Below are 21,479 nucleotides of genomic sequence, written 5' to 3' on the forward strand. Positions count from 1 at the left end.
GAAAGATGACGAAGTCAACACCAGGGCGCAGGGTCAGTGTGCTGACGACGAGGGAGGCTGGAGCCGCGGGGACAAGGCGCCCCATACAGCGGCAAGAGGGCGGAGGGCAGGAGCTCGCCGTCCTGGGTGAAAGCGGGGCCCAGTGAAGAGGCCCGGCCACAGGAATCTCGGTTCCACCCCGCGACTCCCGGCTGTGACTACAGTTTCATCCCCAGCCTCCAGGCCCGGCCCGGCCCGGCCCCGCCCCTCCCCGCCCCCAGCGGGCACTCAGGCCGTACCACTGTGCCTTCATGGGGGTGGAGTTAGATCGTGGGCTAGTCCTGCCGATGAGAGAGGGGTTCTTCCACAAAAAATATCATTATGTATAGTATTCACATTATTCTAGTTAACTCGTTTCCCTTCTGCATGCCCGGAACCGCTACCTGCGCTAGGAAGGGGGCGGAGCGCTTTCCTGCCTCCCCCTGCTCTTCCGCGTTTGGTGCGCGCCTGCGCGGTGCGTAGGCGGCGGGACGTACTTAAGCTTCGACGCAGGAGGCGGGGCTGCTCAGTCCTCCAGGCGTCGGTGTTCTGCGGTGTTGCAACATTGTTGCTTGCTTGGCTGTGCGCGCGTGCGCGGACATGGCCTCAAACGGTAGGTAAGGGCGCGAGGCCGCGGCGGCGGCGGCGCACCGGGCTGAGGCCTCCCAGCTGGGCTTTTCATTTTCGGTGGGACCGGGGTGGCGATCCCGTGTGGGATTCTTTCGCGCCCCTGTGGCGGGAAACCGCGGAGAGGGGTAACTGGAGGAGGCTGGTGTCGCCATTTTGTTTCGCTCCTCTGGCCCTCGCGCGCGGGGCGGTAAGTCTTCTCTTCGCAGTCCGTTTGCTTGGGGTGGTCGTTGGGAGAGACGCTTCTTAGGAGTTTGAAGCGTCAGGTGAGGGTGGAAAATGCCCGGTTTCCGTGGCCTCGCCTCCCCCAACTCCCGGCCCCGAGCTCAGGCCCGCTTTGTCGCAGTGCTGCATCCGGGCACTCGCGGCGCGCACGCGCTCTGCGGGCCCCTCCCCCTTCGCGGCGCGGGTACCCCTTCCCCGCCTCGTGTCGGTTCAGCTTTTTGTCGCGAGACCCTTCGCGGAAGACTCGGCGGCGCGCGTGCGGTGTGAGCCTTGTTCCTCTGTGGTCTTTCGCGCAGGGGCGGGACCGCTCCGTTCCCGCCTCGGTTGCCACGCGGCTGGGGGCGGAGGCTCGGGATCGGGGCCGCGCTCCCACTTAACGGTTTGGAGGCGGTGGTCGTGGTTCCGCCAACGGACTGGGGGACCTGGCCCGAGGGTTTTTCCCGCCTAAATTTCTTTTTCTTTTCTTTTTTTTTGAGTCAGGGTCTCCCTCTCGCCCAGGCTGGAGTGCAGTGGTGCGATCTCAGTTTACTGCAATGTCCGCCTCCTGGGTTCAAGTGATTATCCTGCCTCAGCCTCCTGAGTAGTTGGGATTACAGGCGCCTGCCACCACAGCCCGGCTAATTTTTGTGTTTTTTAGTAGAGACGGGGTTTCACCATGTTGGTCAGGCCCGTCTCTACTTGCTAGCCTCGGGTGATCCGCCCTCCTCGGCCTCCCAAAGTGTCGGGATTACAGGCGTGAGCTACCGCCCCTGGTCTAAATTTCTTTTTTCTGAGATTGGGACGGAGAATCACAGCCGTCCAGGCCACACCCTCTCCTGGTCCTTTTCCTGCGGGGGAAGCGCCGCGTTTCCTTCGCTGGGGGGATGAGTTGATCTTGTTCGTGTATCTAAAGTGGGGCGTTTCAAAAGGGCTTTCGTTGCTTTTGGTTCGCCCAGGGGAAGGCAGGGTAGATGGGAAAACACAACCATCTGGAGCCCCACGTCTGGGGACTCGAGTACCTGTTGACTTTCGCCTCTTAAGGCGAGCACTTGGATGATCTTTGTCATTTGAGGTCCAAGCGCTCTTTTGATTCTCTGGCTTTGCACTAAAAAGCCCACTTCATCTCCGGAATTGGTCAAAGAGTGAAGAATGGCCTTTTTTGAGACATTCTTGTTCTGTGGGTCTGGGCTGAGAGAGCAGAGGCCACAATCTGAACACTGCTCGAATTCAAACCTGTGCCATTTGGTAGCTTTGCGACTTTGGGCGAGTTAGTCTGTTTTGACTCCTGGCAATAATGGCTTTGTCATAGAGTGGAGTGGATGAAGCGAATGCGCGATGTTTTAGAGCAATCACTGACATGAATTGGTCTTGCAGAAAGTTGTGGCTGTCCACCAAGACCTTGGTTTTTCCAACGGTTAAGGCTTCACTTTTTCTTTTTTGTAAGAACACTTGGCTGATAGGCCAGTTTGCTACTCGTCTCAACCAGTGTCTCATGGGACAATTTTATGCCCTTTGTTGAAACGTGGTGCTATCTTTTTTTTTTTTTTTTTGAGAGGGAGTCTCGCTCTGTGGCCCACGCTGGAGTGCAATGGCGCGATCTGCAGCCTCTGTCTCACGGGTTCAGGCGATTCTTCTGCTTCAGCCTCCCAAATAGCTGGGATTACAGGCGTGCGCCACCATACCCGGCTGATTTTTTGTATTTTTATTAGAGAGGGGGCTTCATGTTGGTCAGGCCGGTCTCGAATTCCTGACCCCAAGTGATCCATCCACCTCAGCCTCCCAAAGTGCTGGGATTATAGGCGTGAGCCTCCGCACCTGGCCTGTGTGGTCCTGTTTATTCATCAGTGCTTGAGTTAAGGAATTTAGCTTTAATTCAACTCTTTCAGAGTGGCGGCTGAAGATAATATGATTGTATTTTTTTTTTTTTTTTGCAGATTATACCCAACAAGCAACCCAAAGGTGAGTGCTATTTTTGGGCTTCCAGAGTTCGTAGAGGGGAAGGGTGGTCAAGCTGTGTTTTCTGATCACACTGGTTTTCCTTTCATCTAGCTATGGGGCCTACCCCACCCAGCCCGGTCAGGGCTATTCCCAGCAGAGCAGTCAGCCCTACGGACAGCAGAGTTACAGCGGTTACAGCCAGTCCACGGACACTTCAGGCTATGGCCAGAGCAGCTATTCTTCTTATGGCCAGAGCCAGAACAGTGAGTCTCTCTCAGCAGGTCACCTCTTCCTGCTCTTTCTGAATATTGCTTTTTTTTTTTTTTTTTTTTTTTGGGAGACGGAGTCTCATCCTGTTGCCCAGGCTGGAGTGCAATGGTGCTATCTCAGTTCACTGCAACATCCGCCTCCTGGGTTCAAACAATTCTCCTGCTGCCTCAGCCTCCTGAGTAGCTGGGATTACAGGCACCTGCTACCATGCCCTACTAATTTTTGTATTTTTAGTAGAGATGGGGTTTCACCATGTTGGGCAGGCTGGTCTAGAACTCCTGACCTCGTGATATACCTGCGTCCGTCTCCCAAAGTGCTGGGATTACAGGCGTGAGCCATCACGCCCTGAATGTTGCTTTTCTTAAACCTGAGGACTGAAGTGTTGAAACTCTTCCATATTCTTTTCCCTGAACGAGGGTATAATTCTTAAAACTCTTTGGGGTCTGAGTCCTTTACAGGGCATTGTGGCACACCCAGCTACTGAGGAGTCTGAGGCAGGAGGATCCCTTGAGTTTGGGGCTGCAGTGAGCTATGATGGTGACTGAACAGCAACTGCATTCCAGCCTGGGCAGTGTATTATGGCTCCATTTCAAAAACAAACAAAAATGTTTATTGGTTTGTGATTCTGTTTACATTTGTTTTCTTTGGCTTTTAATTTTTTTGACTCTTATTTCCCATCTCAGCATGAAGAGCTTTTTTTTTTTTTTTTTTTTTTTGAGACGGAGTCTTGCTCTGTCGCCCAAACTGGAGTGCAGTGGCCGGATCTCAGCTCACTGCAAGCTCCGCCTCCTGGGTTCACGCCATTCTCCTGCCTCAGCCTCCTGAGTAGCTGGGACTACAGGCGCCCGCCACCTCACCCGGCTAGTTTTTTGTATTTTTAGTAGAGACGGGGTTTCACCGTGTTAGCCAGGATGGTCTCGATCTCCTGACCTTGTGATCCGCCCGTCTTGGCCTCCCGAAGTGCTGGGATTACAGGCTTGAGCCACCGCGCCTGGCGAAGAGCATATTTTCTAGAGGGAGAACCAGTTTTAGGCCAATTCTTAAATGGAGAAAATGGTTTTGCTTGAAACAAATGTATGAAATCATGTGATACATAAGGAAGTGGGATTTGCCCCAAGGTCCTGAAGTGTAACTAAGAAAGGTGGTTGTCCTGTAGATACTGCATGCACAGCTGCATATCACAGTGCTGTTAACAGGAATCCTTGGGCCTGGGATTAGAGGGTGGTGCTGGAGATGGTTGGTGTTGGGGTTGGCGGGGTGAAATTGGAACTGTCTTAGAGAGATGATAGAAGTTGGAGCATTAACTTTGGGCTTTGAAAGGAGGGTAACTATATATGAGTTGCAAGATTATGAACAGCTTCTGAAAGGCTGACTTTTTGAGTATAGGTGAGTATTAGGTCGTATATGTTTTAACACATTCCTTACATTTTCTCTTTCCTGGTGGCTTTTGCGACTTTTTCTTATTCTCGTAGCAGGCTATGGAACTCAGTCAGCTCCCCAGGGATATGGCTCGACTGGCGGCTATGGCAGTAGCCAGAGCTCCCAATCTTCTTACGGGCAGCAGTCCTCCTACCCTGGTTATGGCCAGCAGCCAGCTCCCAGCAGCACCTCGGGAAGGTACGGTGGTGTCGATGTTGGGGAAGGCTTGAAAAGAGGGGTGAATTGATGGGGAGTGATAAAGGGACCAGCAGCAGTAGGAGCAGTTTAGAGATGTAATTGGGGTAGGGGACCCTGTGTTGAGTACAGAGAATGGAATCCACTACAAGGAAATTGGGGGGGTATGCTGCGATTGTGATTGTGTTTTTTTGTTTGTTTTCCTTAGTTACGGTAGCAGTTCTCAGACCAGCAGCTATGGGCAGCCCCCAAGTGGGGGATACGGCCAGCAGCCTAGCTATGGTGGACAGCAGCAAAGCTATGGACAGCAGCAAAGCTATAATCCCCCTCAGGGCTATGGACAGCAGAACCAGTACAACAGCAGCAGCAGTGGTAGTGGAGGTGGAGGTGAGATGTCCTCAGCTTTGTCTGCAGCCCATTTTCTATAAGGATTTGTATTCTCGTCTTTTAGCCTAAAAGGGTTTCTGTTTTATTTTCTAGCTGTCTTTTTAATTTCTTTTGTACTTCATTGCCTGGCACTTGTCAAACCTTTTTGTGCTACTTTGCAATTTTTTTTTTTTTTTTAAACCGTCCTTTATTTTCTCACAGGTAACTATGGCCAAGATCAATCCTCCATGAGTGGTGGTGGTGGTGGCGGTGGTGGTGGCGGCGGCGGCGGCAGCTGCGGCAGTGGTGGTGGTTATGGCAATCAAGACCAGAGTGGTGGAGGCGGCGGTGGCTACGGACAGCAGGACCGTGGAGGCCGTGGCAGGGGTGGCAGCAGTGGTGGCGGCGGCGGTGGTGGTGGTTACAACCGCAGCAGTGGTGGCTATGAACCCAGAGGTCGTGGAGGTGGCCGTGGAGGCAGAGGTGGCATGGGGTAGGTGTCTCATGAGCCAGGGAGTATCTTTGGTGGGGAGTGTGGAGGATTGCATGAATCTCCCTGAAGCCAGTCCCTAATGCATGGTTTAGTATTCTTGTTGTCTAGGGATCTGTGAGGGCTTTGATTTGGGGGCAGTGATTTTCTTTTTACATCCCCATTTTATTTTTGTGAGAATTTGGGAGCCTGAACTCCCATCCATACCACCGAAAAGAGATTTTGAGTATTGATACTTGTTTCCAAAGAAAAGAAATCATACGTAGATTTCCAACACATACGGATTGGAGTCATTGATATCCTAGGCAAGAAACATGGAAGTGAAGACTTCTTTCTCTGCAAGGGAAACCGATGATCCCACTCCTGGGAAATAGTAGGGAAACTTGGTATGTGTATTCCCATGTGTCCTCTAGGGAGTTGGTAATGGTTAACCTGACTTCAGCTTCCAGGAATTGGTTACTCTTCCCGTTTTCTGTAGTCATTTGAATCCACGAGCTTGATTTGCACCAATTTGACCGACATTGATTTTGGGTGTGACTTGGTTTATGGGGCCAACTGACTGAAGTGTGCAGACCTTTTGGGCAAAAATATGCTTGACAGTGGTCTCCCACCTAGTTGTTCCACTGTCTGCCTTACCCTGGTTACTTAAAATTCATCAGCTTGTCCAACTGGACCTTCTTTCCTTCCTGCTGAAGTTGATTTGAAGTAAAACCTTAGATTTGATGTTAAAACAGTTGTCAAATCTGTCGGTAAATACCATTTGAAGGACCCTACTCTGTCTCTCTTGAAAAAGGGGAGGAATGTCAGTGTAACTGTTTTTGGAAAAAGTAGATTTTTAAACTGAGTTTGGATATGGTAAGTATGCAGAGGTGGGTGGGGGCAATCTCAAAAATGTACAAAAATGAGGAAAACTCTGTTGTGTGCGTGTGTTTAATGCAAAACTTTAAAAAGAAAAACAACTGTTATGTGACTGTTAACTTGCTCTGCATTTTATGTGCCACAGGTATGAAAGGTGACATTGCAAAATACTCCGCTCTTCTCGCAGTGTAGAAGGGGTGACCCCGGGGGTTGGGGGAGATCAAAAACAGCTCAGTAGTTAGGACAGAGCTTAGCTAAGTTTGTCTTGCTTTAAGGGGAAGTTGCCTTTGGTTTTGACTTTTTATGGAATGGGGTTGGGTCTGCTTGCTGCTTTCAAAGCAAAAACCACAAAAGTGTGTTCAAGGCTACCCCAGCCTGGTGTGAAATGTCTTCTGGGTAAATTGGGGTAGGGTTTTTAAACCAACTACTTGGTTGTCAACCACTTGCGACAAGAGGAAAAAAAAACATCTCCGTCGGAAGAACGACCAAGGAAAATGGGTCATTTTTTTTCCAGAGGAAATAGATACATAACCTTTTAAAGCAAAATCTTTATAAACTGTGTCTGAGAAATTGCACACGTGTGTGTGACATGCTCAAAGGTCAGACAAGGGGTGGTCAGGAAGGGATGTATTTTAGTAGCCACTTGTATCTTTTTCCAAAAACACCTACCCGTGTTTGGGAAATGTTAAACAAAATCAAAAAACACCCTTTTGTAGCCGTTGGAAGCTTCATGTCCTTTCTTCTAACTTGTCTTCTCCAGCGGAAGTGACCGTGGTGGCTTCAATAAATTTGGTGGTAAGTGAACAGAGTTTCCAAAATTCCCAACTCCCAGCAATGCTTTGTCTGATTGTTCATTTGCAGATGTCTTAGCGTGTTAATTTAAATGTCAAAGGTTTTGAGGTGTCCAGAACTACCTCCATAAAGGGGTAGGGTAGAATCCCACCTGTTGCCTGGTGTTTGCTAACTCGGAGCAGGCAGGGGTAAGACTCAATAGTCGTCTTTTACCAAATGGGTTTGCCCCAGGTTACTAAGAGGGGTTTAGTAGGCCTTGGACAGGGCTGTTGCCACACCTGGCACTTAGTGACCATCATCATGAGAAACTGGAGAGTGCGTGCTGGAACACGTGGTGCCATCTTGACTTTAGGATCCTTTTGATCATTGTGTCCAAGGCTTGTGTGTGTGTGTGAGAGTGGGAGACAACCTCCAAATGTTTTAATTCTGGAAGAGGGATGTAACATTGCCCTAAGAATGGTGAAGTTGGTATACCTTTATAAAGTACGGAATGGTGTCAATGAATGCAATTCTATGTATATGGACTTAACTCAGATGGGCAAATAGAAAAACTAGCTCTGGGAAGGAACATGTGCACTACTTCAAGAAAGATTGGAAGCATGTGTGGCTCATGGGAAATAACCAGGTCTTAAACAGCACAAACTGAATTCATGGACCAGGAAGGTCTTAAACAGCACAAACTGAATTCATGGAAAAATGACAAATTTGAGAAGTCTCCCAGTAAGCTGGAACTTTTCTGGTTTGGTTAACTAACAAAAAGGTTTCTTGATTTGTCTCAACATTTAAAGCCAAAGGCTTGGGTTCATGACTTAGGTGTCATTGCGTGTGGGTACAATATTTATATATGGCGAATTCAGATAAACATTGGTCAAAGATGGTCTCTGGAAAAACAAAATAGAGGCTGCATTACGGAAATAAGATTTCTGGTCTGTTCCCTGGGACATGCTTAAAAAATACAATAGCTATTATGTATGGTTTTTATTTTCATGTGGTTTTGGGGAAACATAACACGGTTTTAAGGATGGTTTCTAAAGATGAAATTAAAAATTGTTCCACAAGGGATTAAGTGTCTTTGGTGGTAAAGTTGGGAGAAACTGGATGGATGCACATCTCATGGCTGGTGGCGAGCCCATCTCTCTTCTCTCGGGTGAGAGAACCGGGCCAAGCTGAATTGGTTTGTTCACTTTAATGGGTCTCCCTTTCCCCTGCCATCTGTGCTGAGGACATTTCCCAGCTTGAGCTGGGGGAGGCAGCATTTTCTGAAGTGTGGAGTTGTCTCTGTGGAGACTCAAGTTACAGATCTTAAGGGGCCTGCCTAGAATTTTCTCCGGGCAGGCGACCCAGGAAAGGGTTTGGAGTGAGGCTATGAGCACTTACATGATATTTTACAAGTTTGGATTTGGTGTTAATTTTTTTCCTTGTCCGTTTTTTCCTGTTGACTAACGGCTCCTCTTTTCCTTGTTTTTGTTTTTTTTTTTGTTCTTTTTTTCCATGTCACTTAAGGCCCTCGGGACCAAGGATCACGTCATGACTCCGGTGAGTTGACAGGTGGTGGCATGAAAAGAGTGGCTAAAGTGGTATCAAGACTTTGCCTGGATATTCTTTGAAACTATTATAAAAAGGAAACTGAAAAAAAGGGGATAGATAAGGAAGGGAGTTAGGTGTATCCTTAGCTAGCAGTGAGAAGTATTCATTATTAAGTATTTCTCAGAAATACCTGGCTTGTGGGTTCCACCCCCAGCGATTTAGAAGGTCTGAGATGACCCTGAAAATCTACCTTTCTGTCAAGTCGCTAGTGATGTTGATGTGTCTGCACCACACTCAGATGGTTTACAGCAGTGGTTTTTTTCAAAATGTGGATCATGTGCAAGCTGGTAAATAAAAACTAGTGAACGAAAGACCGGACCACATGAAGTAAAGCATTGAACTCTTGTTTAGGTTGTATTGATGTTTGTGTACTAGATTTGAATGTAAAATGGGTCTCTTACTTAATTCGGGACCTTCAACTGAAAGTTGATAAGTACTGATGGGCTTTTTTGTGTGGTCTTGGGCATTTCACTCCTGAGCCCTGGTTTCCATACTGTGTACTGTGTGTTAACATGTTTTAAAGGATAATTTTCAAACTAAATCTGAAATTTATCAGCATGGCTGGCATATAGGGACTCAAAAGGGATGTGGATTTTTCAGTTGTCTTCATAAACCAAATAATACGAGTTGCTTGATGGATACTAGATGCTTTAGGTTTTTTCCTACGTCATTTATTTTACCTTTTCACATTTGCATTTTCTTCTGTTCAACAAGCAGAACAGGATAATTCAGACAACAACACCATCTTTGTGCAAGGCCTGGGTGAGAATGTTACAATTGAGTCTGTGGCTGATTACTTCAAGCAGATTGGTATTATTAAGGTACTTGTGGAACGGAGTGGGTGCTTTCTGTCAGTGTTGCAGGCTTTTGAATTTCACACATTAGTAAAAGCAAGTCTTTAATAGTTGCCAGCAGTAAAAACAAGTCTTAAGGGTTGTTGCTAGCTTAATTTGTTGAGGAAAGAACCTTAGTTACTGTTTTTTTTTTTTTTTTTGAGGCGGAGTCTCGCTCTGTCGCCCAGGCTGGAGTGCAGTGGCCGGATCTCAGCTCACTGCAAGCTCTGCCTCCCGGGTTTACGCCATTCTCCTGCCTCAGCCTCCCGCGTAGCTGGGACTACAGGCGCCCGCCACCTCGCCCGGCTAGTTTTTTGTATTTTTTTAGTAGAGATGGGGTTTCACTGTGTTAGCCAGGATGGTCTCGCTCTCCTGACCTCATGATCCGCCCATCTCGGCCTCCCGAAGTGCTGGGATTACAGGCTTGAGCTACCGCGCCCGGCCTAGTTACTGTTTTCTAAAAGAAGTTCTGTCTTAACACAAAAAGTATAACTGATAAGAATGCCCTAAACTCTGAGATTTGTACTTTATAGTAACTTTTAGTTTTATCCTTCAATATTGGAGGGAAAGACGGTTTTCCTCAATGGAGGTTTACATGTGAGGTGTAGGACAAAGTAACTGGGAAGAGGGGAGCTGAAGTTTGGGAATGATAAACCTCATGTTCTAGAGGAAGAAGATGGAAAGGGAGTACTGGAGCCTTTAAAATTGATGTTACCTCATTTTGCTTTCTTCAGACAAACAAGAAAACGGGACAGCCCATGATTAATTTGTACACAGACAGGGAGACTGGCAAGCTGAAGGGAGAGGCAACGGTCTCTTTTGATGACCCACCTTCCGCTAAAGCAGCTATTGACTGGTTTGATGGTATGTATGAGAAGGCTGGCAGAGGTGGGGCTGGGGATATAGGGCAGCAGGCCATAGGAAGCAAGTCATGGTTTGAGGGTTCATTTGAGTCTTCCAACACTTTAGCTGCGGTATCAAGTAGTCTCATTTTTGCTTATGTGTCAGTAGATTATAAACCATTTGAGAAAGGCACGCTGATTTTGTATTTTTGGATTAATGTATCTTGCATTTAAAGTCTCTTGATACTTTTTTATTTCTCTAGGTAAAGAATTCTCCGGAAATCCTATCAAAGTCTCATTTGCTACTCGCCGGGCAGACTTTAATCGGGGTGGTGGCAATGGTCGTGGAGGCCGAGGGCGAGGAGGTGAGGAGCTACCTGCTGTTGGTGCACAGGGGTGATGGGGAGAATGCAGAAGATGGTAAAGGCTTGCATGGAGTGGGTTAGGTTTACCAAACTTGGAGGGGGAGCAGACCCATACTTGTTTTATCTGCATTAGGACCCATGGGCCGTGGAGGCTATGGAGGTGGTGGCAGTGGTGGTGGTGGCCGGGGAGGATTTCCCAGTGGAGGTGGTGGCGGTGGAGGACAGCAGCGAGCTGGTGACTGGAAGTGTCCTAATCCGTGAGTGAAACTTAAATTTTTTTTAGTTCTCTCATATGCATGCTCTTTGATATTATGGTAATGAGGTGTGTGCGTGTTTTCCAAAGAAGTAAATGTCAAGGCCACACTGTTGGGGTCAGATTTAGCCAAAAGCTTACCTAGGTAAGGTTGATGTAATGGGAAAGGTAATGGATTGGGTTCAGTAATGATTTTTGTTCCTGGCTTTGAGAAGCAAGCCTTTTTGTCTTTCTGAAGCCTCAGTTTCCTCACTGTATCTCTAAAGTCATGGTAGTTTCTTCCTACTTGTAGGTCTCGCCTATTCACCATCCCTCTAGACTAATTGTCTTCCTTCTCCTTAGCACCTGTGAGAATATGAACTTCTCTTGGAGAAATGAATGCAACCAGTGTAAGGCCCCTAAACCAGATGGCCCAGGAGGGGGTCCAGGTGGCTCTCACATGGGTAAGAAAGGCAGACCTGGTGCTAAGGAGCTGGGACCAAAGAATCCTTAATTTTTCAGCAGGGAGGCTCGGGGAAAGTAGAGGAATGGGAATATGATAGATCTTGTTTCTTTTGTCCTAGGGGGAAACTACGGGGATGATCGTCGTGGTGGCAGAGGAGGCTATGATCGAGGCGGCTACCGGGGCCGCGGAGGGGACCGTGGAGGCTTCCGAGGGGGCCGGGGTGGTGGGGACAGAGGCGGCTTTGGCCCTGGCAAGATGGATTCCAGGTGAGACTTTAAATCAGAATAAAAAAGTAGAGCAGGTGAACAGAGGCCATAGGATAACAGGGTTTTGTTGAGAAAGTGGTTTCATTTTGAGGGCTAGATGGAAGGACCTGATACTGTAACCAGTAGTGGAGAGGGAAGGAAAATTAACTCAGGAGGAATGAATCTGTAGACCCACTTGAGATAAGATACTCGCTAGTTTAGGTAGGAGGGGCAGATAGGATATCTAGGCTTGGAGAGACTGGTAACTCAAATACAATGGATACTGAATTTTTTTTTTTTTTTTTTTTTTTGCAGGGGTGAGCACAGACAGGATCGCAGGGAGAGGCCGTATTAATTAGCCTGGCTCCCCAGGTTCTGGAACAGCTTTTTGTCCTGTACCCAGTGTTACCCTCGTTATTTTGTAACCTTCCAATTCCTGATCACCCAAGGGTTTTTTTGTGTCGGACTATGTCATTGTAACTATACCTCTGGTTCCCATTAAAAATGACCATTTTAGTTAAATTTTGTTCCTCTTCCCCGTCTTCACTTCCCTGGAAGATTGATGATGTCCCAATCAGGAAGGTGGGGAGTTTTCCTGTTCAGCTTACCCTGTCCAGCAGGAACTGGAATACAGTGTTTGATCCGGGGAGAAGGCCAAATGATACCCCTTGAGAGCAGATATGAAACTTTTCTGTCATGGGCAAAGTTGGATGTATAAATGAGAAATGAAGAACATGGGGTGTCATGAGTGTTGGCCTAAATTTGCCCAGCTATGGGGAATTTTTCCTTTACCACATTTATTAGCGTACTGGTCTTAGTTTATTTGCAGCAGTTTAAGAACTTTTTAAGAACTCTTGAATCTTTGGGCACATTTAATGGTGAGGCTCAAACAAATTAGATTGAAATGGGGCAGTATTCACATCTCACCGTGGTGGAGAGTGCTTAGCCACTCTGGGTCTTCCACAGGGAGAGTAACTTAGTGCCTGCTGAGTGTTGCAGAGTTTGTGGAGTCAGGATCTAATCGTCAACCCTGGGAAACCAGTTAATGGCTGAGAAGGGAGTACATGAATTACATGGCTCTCAGAACCAGAAAATGGGAAAGCTGGAAGTGAGTCCTACTCAAGGTTTCTTGACTCCATTGCCGTTATACGGCGTTTTGATTTGAAACCATCATGCAGGAGGTCCTGAAGAGGCCAAATTCCTATCCCAGACTGGTTTACTTAGGTCTTAAGTGGTTGCTACAATAAGACTTTGGAAATGGAGATGGTGAAGAGGGGGAAGGTTTTCTGGGAAAGGAAGGTAGAGGTAGTTGCTTGTATTTAAAGGAGGCGAGTGACTCCCTTCCTAGCTGCCCTGTTGAATGGGGCTTGGGTAGATACTTGCTGTAAGGAGACTGATCTGGCTGGGTCACTTTCACATCTTGCCTATATTCAGAGGGCTTGAGGTCATTGACATTTTGAGATTTTAGGATTGATCGTTTTTGATTGGAGGGTGGAAGGCCCTACTGAGGGAATGAGTGATAGAGTGGGGAAGGGGTTGCAGCCAGTGAGTTAAAACCTTAGAGCAGTGCCCCTCAGCCTCTTACCATGTGGCTGTAAACTTGCACATATCTGGCAAGCAGTTATTTTAAAGCATGCTTTTTATTTTAATTATACAGAGCGTAAAATTAACCCAAGAGCGGAAAGGTTTTAGTTAACGGAGTTTTCAAACTTGGTTTGTAAGACAGCTGCCATCGCAAGCATAGCTTACAAATGTGCTGGGGACCCCTAATTGGGAAGTGCTTTCCTCTCAAATTTTTATTTTTGGAGACTTGCTCTGTCATGCAGGCTAGAGTGCACTCTTGGCTCGCTGTAACCTCCGCCTCCCGAGTTCAAGCGATTATCCTGCCTCAGCCTTCTGAGTAGCTGGGACTACAGGCCCACCTAATTTTTGTGTTTTTAGTAGAGATGTGGTTTCACCATGTTGGCCACGCTGGTCTCTTAATTCCTGACCTGAGGTGATCCACCCACTCTGGCCTCCCAAAGTGCTGGGATTACAGGCATGAGCCGCTGCACCCGGCCATCCTCTCAAATTTTCGAGTGTGTTCGCTAAGTATGTTCTTTACAGAAGAGTTGCTGCAACCTTGAATCTTGGTGACTTGAGGCACAGAAGCTAGGACTTTATGTTTTGAGATGGAGTTTTGCTCTCGTTGCCCAGGCTGGAGTGCAGTGGCGCATTCTCTGCTCACTACAACCTCTGCCTCCTGGGTTCAAGCGGTAGCTGGGATTACAGGCATGCGCCACTATTCCCAGCTAATTTATTTGTATTTGTAGTAGAGACAGGGTTTCTCCATGTTGGTCAGGCTGGTCTTGAACTCCTCACCTCAGGTGATGCGCCCACCTCGGCCTCCCAAGAAACTGACTTAAAAGGAATAGCAGGTTTATCTTCCCTGCCAGCATTGGGGTGCTCTCTAAGCAACAGTAGGCTGAGAGTAGTCTGGCATGTGGAAGGATTGTCAAGTGGGCCTTCCCAGGCATTGCTTTGACTTGGTACATGTAGAGAAGTTCTCTGAGAACAAGGATGTGGCAGTTCTCTCCGTGTCCCTGCTGCTGTTGGTTTCTTTGTTAAATGTTGAGTTGAAATGACCCGATAGGATATTTCTGAGTAGTTCACTGTTGGTGCTTTGCCTATTAGGATTCTAGCTTTGGTTGTGGTCCCCTGATCCCCTTCTTCGAGGAGTGGAGGAGGTTGAAGCTCCTTGTAAGACCTGATTACTGGGACCATTAGTGTCAAGTTCCTGTGCCCTTCAAATGGCTTATGTGATTGGCCTTGGCATTAAAAGGAAATAGGGTCCCAAGTGACTGTTCAGTGGGTAGGTCCAGTTTGAGGGGATTTTCCAGGATAACGGATAGAGATACCTAGCAGCAGAGAGAACATTGGTGCCTCTGAAGCCAACCTCCCACCTCAACCTCCCAAGTAGCTGGGACTACAGGTGCTCCCTCGCTACCACACCTGGGTAATTTTTTTTTTTTTTTTTTTTTTAAATTTTAGGAGGGTTTCGCTGGGTTGCCCGGGCTGGTCTTGAACTGGGCTTAAGTGACCTTCCTGCTTCAGCCTCCCAAAGTGCTGGGATTACAGGTGTGACCCACCGTGCTCGGCCAGAATACTCTTTTTTTTTTTCAAGATGGAGTCTCGCTCTTGCCCAGGCTGAAGTGCAGTGGCGCAATCTTGGCTTACTGCAAGCTCAGCCTCCTGAGTAGCTGGGACTACAGGCACCCGCATGGCGCCCGGCTCAATTTTTTTTTTTTTCTTCTTTAGTAGAGACAGGGTTTCACTGTGGTCTCGATCTCCTGACCTTGTGATCCACCTGCCTCGGTCTTCCAGAGTGCTGGGATTACAGGCGTGAGCCACCGTGCCCAGCCCAGAATACTCTTAACTGAATGATTGAAATCTGTCTTGAAGCATTAGGTGCCCCATTTTTGTGAGTTGGAATTGGGACAGGCACACTAGGAAGTGAGGAGGGTGGGGAGAGGTGTGCTATAGGTCTGTTTGCCCCTTCCTTGATGTAGCCTTCGGTTAGCCCTATCAACTTTTTTTCCCCATCTCGTGCCAGGCCTTCCTGGGTTTCAGTACTTGGATGTAGGGCTGCAGTTAAGTCAGTGGTGGGTAGATTGACCAGGAGTTAAGGTCTAGGGTCCAGCTCTTGTGACACTTTTAGGCATGTCTGATCTACCTTTAGGCATGTCTTCCTACTTCCAGTCTCATCCTTTTTAAAGAAATTTTTTTTTTTTTTGAGACAGTGTGTCACTCTGTTGCCTAGACTGAATTGCAGTGGTGTGATCTTGACCAACTGCAACCTCTGCCTTCCATCCCCAAGCAATCCGCCCACCTCAGCCTCCGGAGTAGCTGGGATGGGACTACAGGCACCTGCCACCATGACTGGCTAATTTTTTTTGTATTTTCTGTAGAGATGGGATCTTGCTATGTTGCTCAGGCTCATCTCAAAACTGCTCTGGGCTCAAGTGATTCTCCCACTTTGGCCTCCCAGAGTGCTCGGATTAGAGATATGAGACACTGCGTCCGGCTATGAAAATTTTATTTTCAGTTGACTTGCATATATTTTTGGGGTACAATGTCCTATTTCTGTACATGTACATACTGTGGAATCAAATCAGGCTAATTAACGTATCTAACTATGTCATTAGCATGAATGAGAACGTATAAAACCACTCAACAAATTTTGAAATTTATGTTACTTCAGCCCTTTTATGCTGGAGGTTGCAAATTTTGTGTGTGTGAATTATCAGACCAAAAATAAAAACAAAAAATGATTGAAGACAGACTTCAATCATTCAGGAATAGTGTATTCTGGGCAAGCATGGTGGGTCACACCTGTAATGGAACATGGCGTAACGTAAATGGGTCGAGACGGGTCTCCTTATGTTGCTCAGGCTGGACTCGAACTCCTGGGCTTAAGTGATCTTGCCCTCAGCCTCTTAGCTGGGACTATGGATGCATGCCACTATGTCTGGCATTTTTATGAACTATAGTCACCATGCTGTGCAGTGGCTTACCAGAACTCATTTCTTGTACCTGAAGTGTTGTACCCTTTGTCTCCCTGCTTACTCATACCTCCAAGCCTCTGGTAACCCCCATTCTGTTTTCAGCTTCTGAGTTTGACTTTCTAGATTCCATGTATATGAATTTCAGGCAGCCTTTCTGTGGCTTGCTTTGTTTAGCATAATGTCTTCTAGATTCATTGATTCACCCATGTTACAAATAACAGTTTCCTTTTAAAAAGCTGAATAGTGTTCTGTTGTGTCAACACACCACATTTAAAAATCCATCCGTTAATTGGGCAATTGGGTTGCTTGCATATCTTGGCTAGTGTGAATAACACTATTGGGTGGGAGTGCAGATGTCTCTGACGTACGGATTTTATTTTTTGATTAGACAGATCAGTCTTGGTCTGTCACCCAGGCTGGAGTGCAGTGGCACAGTCTTGGCTCATTGCAACCTCTGCCTCCCAGGTTCAAGCTAATCTCCTGCCTCAGCCTCCCAAGTGGCTGGGATTACAGGTGTGCACCACCACGCCCAGCTAACTCTTGTGTTTTTAGTAGAGATGGGGATTCTCCATGTTGGCCAGGCTGGTCTCAAACTCCTGACCTCAGGTGATATGCCTGCTTCCATTTTCCAAAGTGTTGGGATTACAGGCGTGAGCCACTGCGCCCAGCCAATGTAGATTTCAGTTCCCTTCAATGTACACCCAGAAGTGGTATTGCTAGGTCATAGGGCACTTCTATTAGCTATTTGAGGAGACTTCCTACTATTTTCCATAATGGCTGTATTAGTCCACATTTCCACCAGCAGTGTACAGGGGTTCCCTTCCTCCACATCTTTGCTAGTTATCTTTCGTCTTTTTGATAACAACCATTCTGACAGTTGTGAGGTGACATTTCTTGTCCTTTTTAACCATCCACCATGGAGTCTGTAACCAGGTCTCTCTCACTATCCTAGCTTGTAAGAGAGGCTAAACTTAGTATGTCATGTGGGGTCCTATCTGCAGTCATTCTTCCCTAGTACTCTGACTCCATTTTTACCTTTGTATCCTCAGTTCTGACCAACCCTCTTTCTTTTCATCTTTAACTATATTTTGAAATTTTAAAGACACGGGGTCTCACTTTTGGCCTGGCTGGTCTTAGTGGGCCCCAGCGATCCTTCCACCTTAGGCTCCTGAATGACTGGGACTACAGGTGTGCTACTGCACCTGGCTATTTTGAAATAATTTGACTTAGAAGAATATGTCTACAATTGCGGTGCTCACCTTTTTAATGCAAATATCTTCAATGGCGCTGGCATATACAAGCTGAGAAAGTATTGTCAAGTGGGTTGTGCCAGCACATTTGACCAGGATTTTTTGTTGTAGAAATATTGGATCCTCACCTGAGGCCAGGAGTTCGAGATCAGCCTGGCCAACATGGTGGAACTCCGACTCTACTAAAAATACAAAAATTAGCCGGGCGTGGTGGCAGGCGCCTGCAGTCCCAGCTACTTGGGAGGTTGAGGCAGGACAATTGCTTGTTGAACCCAGGAGGTGGAGGTTGCAGTGAGCCGAGATCGCGCCACTGCACTCCAGCCTGGGCGATGGAGTGAGACTCTTTGTCTCAAAAAAAAAGAAGTATTAGATCCTCAATCTCAAGGTATTCTAAGAGCTTTTGGAGACCATTGAGTCTAAAATTCCCAGTATCCTTGAGGCAGTAACAGACTTGGAGAATGTAGTTTATGAGCAGGAGTTTGGAGCTAGAAGAAATACTGCTTTCTGTTGGTGGTTAATGCTGTCAGCTCCTTGGATTGTGGCTTTAGCTCTAAATATTGGGGCAGTAGAGACTCTTAACTGGAAAACAATTGAGGGCCACCGGTGTAGGGGCAAGAGGCAGAGGAAAGCTTGGGTGCTTGGGTTGAAGATGGTGGATGTGCTGTCCCTGTGAGAGTGCTGGTGCTGGACCCTGGAGCCAATGACGAAGCATTTCAGTGAGCAGGGTCCAAGCAAGGGCAGTAGAGGGCCGGATGAAGTGGGCAGGAAGCGTTTCCCAGGTGACATCTTGCCTGTACTCATCACGCCGAGGGGTGGCAGTGTTGCACAATCACACAGATTCCTTATCACTGTTGACTGCAGTGTTCTTAAGAACGGACCTGGCAGCTGGGCGCGAGGGCTCACGCCTGTAATCCCAACACTTCGAGAGGCTGAAGTAGGCAGATCACGGGGTCAGGAGTTCGAGACCAGCCTGGCCAACATAGTGAACCCTGTCTCTACCAAAAATACAAAACATTAGCCAGGCGTGGTGGCAGGCATCTGTAATCCCGGCTACTTGAGAGGCTGAGGCGGGAGAATCGGTTGAAACCGGGAGGTGGAGGTTGCAGTGAGCCAAGATTGTGCCATTACCCTCTGGCCTGGGTGACAGTGCAAGACTCTATCTAAAAAAAAAAAAAAGAAAAAAGAAAATAGGTAGGGGGGAACTTAGGCTTGTTGTGCTTGTTTTTTGGTTTTGATTTTCCAGACTTTGAGGGAAAGTTGAGCCATCCTGTTTATTGTGCCCTTGAGGAGGATACAAGGCAAATCCCCATCCTTGTGAGCAGGGAGCAGGGGTGTGCAAACCTGTCAGTCTGAGATGGCTAGAACTACGTTCTCTATAACGGGGGGGGGGGGGGGGGGGGGGGGGGGGGGGGGGGGGGATATATATGTACACACACAGATTAAAAAGATAAAAATATATATACACACACGAATCCTCCCTTATCCATGGTTTTGCCTTATACAGTTTCAGTATAGTATAATAATCTCCTGTGCTTAATTTATAAATTGAACTTCATCATTGGTCAGCATGTGGATTCTAGCTCAGTAGGTCCAGGTGGGGCCCAAGATGTGCATTTCAGGCCAGGTGCGGTGGCTCATTCCTGTAATCCCAGCACTTTGGGAGGCCGAGGTGGGAGGGTCACTTGAGCCCAGGAGTTGAGACTAGCCTGGGTAGCAGCGACATTTTGTCTCTACCAAAATTTTAAAACATTGACTGGGTGCAGTGGCTCACACCTGTAATCCCAGCACTTTGGGAGGCCAAGGTGGGTGGCTTAGCCAACGTGGTGAAACCCTACCTCTACTAATAGTACAAAATTTAGCTAGGTGTGGTGGCATGCACCTGTAATCCCAGCTACTTGGGAGGCTTAGACACGAAAATCACGTGAGCCTGGGAGGTGGAGGTTGCAGTGAGCCGAGATCATGCCACTGCACTCAAGCCTGGGTGATAGAAATGAGACTCCGTCTCAAAAAAAAAAAAAAAAAAAGTGTGATGGCATGTACCTGTGGTCCCAACCGGGGAGGTTGAGGCTGCAGTGAGCTGTGTTCCCACCACTGCACTCCAGCCTGCAGGCCTGGGTGACAGAACAAGACTGTCCCCCTGCCCTCCCCCCAAAGAAAGCATTTATGACAGGCTTTTTGGTGATAATGATGCTGTTGGTTCAACACTTCTCTTAGAGTAACGTTCTGGAGTTTGGCAGAGTCAAATTGTTTCTGAAAGGGAACTTGACTTTGTACAAAACTTTCATCTTTCTCCCTCCCCCACCCCACTGCTTTATTTTTTTGAGACGGGTCTTGCTCTGTGGCCCAAGCTGGAGTGCAGTAGCATGATCACAGCTCACTGCAACCTCCAACTGCTGGGCTCAAGTAATTCTCCCACCTCAGCCACCCAAGTGGCTTGGACTGCAGGCATGAACCACCATGTCCAGCTAATTTAAAAAATTATTTTGTGGCGATGAGGTCTCACTGGGTTGTTCAGGCTGGTCTTGAACTCTTGAGCTCAAGCAATCCTCTCTGCTCGGCCTCCCTAAGTGCTAGGATTATATTTCTGTATAAACTCTGCTGGCTGGGAGCTAAGGAAAAGGAAGACAGGGTCCTGCATGTGGGTTTTTGTAATTAGCACAGGCCCAGCCAACACTGGCTTCTGTTAATTTTTTTTTTAAGTCTTGTGAAGCTTAGATGGGAGGTTTGAACAAAAAAGAGGATGCTGTCCTCTTTGTGGGATTTTTGCTGGTGTGCAGAGACCTGGACCATCATGGAGGGAGTCCTCAGCACAGGGATGGGATTTGGTTCCTGTAGGGCCTCAGAGAATCATGGGAGAGCCCTTCAGGTGTTAGGGGAAGGTGATTTTGAGTTGCTCCTTCACTTTGTTGAATGTCTCTGAAATCCAGTTCTAGGGCTTGGCAGGAGTGTTGCCATTTGCAGTGGTTGCCCTTCAGCTTATCTGGGATGTGTCCCAAGGTGCTGGAGTTGTCTGGGGCCATCTGGACTGGGGCTGGGCTTTCCACATCCGTGGAGCCACTACTAGGACTGGGAGCAACAGAATGAGTCTGGGGGTGCTGCCAGAGAGGCACTCTAGATTGGTTTTGGGATAGCACAGGTGCCCACCTACAGTTCTCAGCCACTGAGGGGCTAGGAGCAGAACCGTCCTAGTGGAGGTGATTGCTAACTGAGGTGTACTTAACATGAGCCAGCTGCTGTTAGGGGATGAGCTACGTCCTGTCACTCCCACTTTACAGAGGGGATGCTGACACAGCTAGTGAGAGTTGGGGCTGGGACTTGAACTGTCTTTAGCTATAGAACTGTCGTTAACCACTATGCTATGCCTAAAATCTGAGATTTCTGGTAGGACTCTTTTTCTCCTGCAGCCCAAAGGAAAAAGGAAGCCCCAAGAAATGTTTTATCTTAGGGAAACCTTATTGGAACCACTTCCTTCCCTCAGGCCTGCCCTGGTTTTTGTAGTGACTCTAAGGATGTCTGTCATGCAAGGATGTGTTACCTATATGGCCCCATGCCATGAGAATGATTAAGTTCCTGTGAAATTTTAAAAAATTTTATTAGATACTAGAGATACACAGTAACTGCCATATATTGATTACTTTCTACATGCAAGGCACTTGTACAGAGGTTGAAAAGATGTCTCGGCCGGGCGCGGTGGCTCAAGCCTGTAATCCCAGCACTTTGGGAGGCCGAGACGGGCGGATCATGAGGTCAGGAGATCGAGACCATCCTGGCTAACACGGTGAAACCCCGTCTCTACTAAAAATCCAAAAAAAAAAAAACTAGCCGGGCGAGGTGGCGGGCGCCTGTAGTCCCAGCTACTCCGGAGGCTGAGGCAGGAGAATGGCGTGAACCCGGGAGGCGGAGCTTGCAGTGAGCTGAGATCCGGCCACTGCACTCCA

At 47.7% G+C, this 21,479-nt stretch overlaps 1 protein-coding gene across 3 annotated transcripts; it reads left to right on the top strand.

Moving 5' to 3' along the window:
- Nucleotides 1–519: 519 nt before the first annotated feature.
- Nucleotides 520–12,269, top strand: FUS (FUS RNA binding protein). 3 transcript variants are annotated; one of them, XM_023191070.1, is made up of 15 exons: nt 520–631; nt 2,784–2,808; nt 2,899–3,050; nt 4,530–4,674; nt 4,880–5,058; nt 5,260–5,530; nt 7,146–7,180; nt 8,681–8,713; nt 9,482–9,585; nt 10,332–10,461; nt 10,703–10,804; nt 10,938–11,061; nt 11,400–11,500; nt 11,621–11,768; nt 12,063–12,269. In XM_023191070.1, exons 1-15 carry the CDS (start codon nt 619–621, stop codon nt 12,100–12,102), a joined length of 1,602 nt encoding a protein of 533 aa, XP_023046838.1. In that variant the 5' UTR covers nt 520–618; the 3' UTR covers nt 12,103–12,269. The 3 variants fall into 3 exon arrangements, with proteins under 3 accessions (XP_023046838.1, XP_023046837.1, XP_023046839.1); XM_023191069.1 differs by having other exon boundaries at nt 531–631; nt 2,899–3,068; nt 4,533–4,674; XM_023191071.1 differs by having other exon boundaries at nt 531–631; nt 4,533–4,674.
- The last annotated feature ends 9,210 nt before the right edge of the window (nt 12,270–21,479 follow it).

This window comes from Piliocolobus tephrosceles, chromosome 17 (genome assembly GCF_002776525.5).
Source record: "Piliocolobus tephrosceles isolate RC106 chromosome 17, ASM277652v3, whole genome shotgun sequence".
Taxonomy (NCBI): domain Eukaryota; kingdom Metazoa; phylum Chordata; class Mammalia; order Primates; family Cercopithecidae; genus Piliocolobus; species Piliocolobus tephrosceles.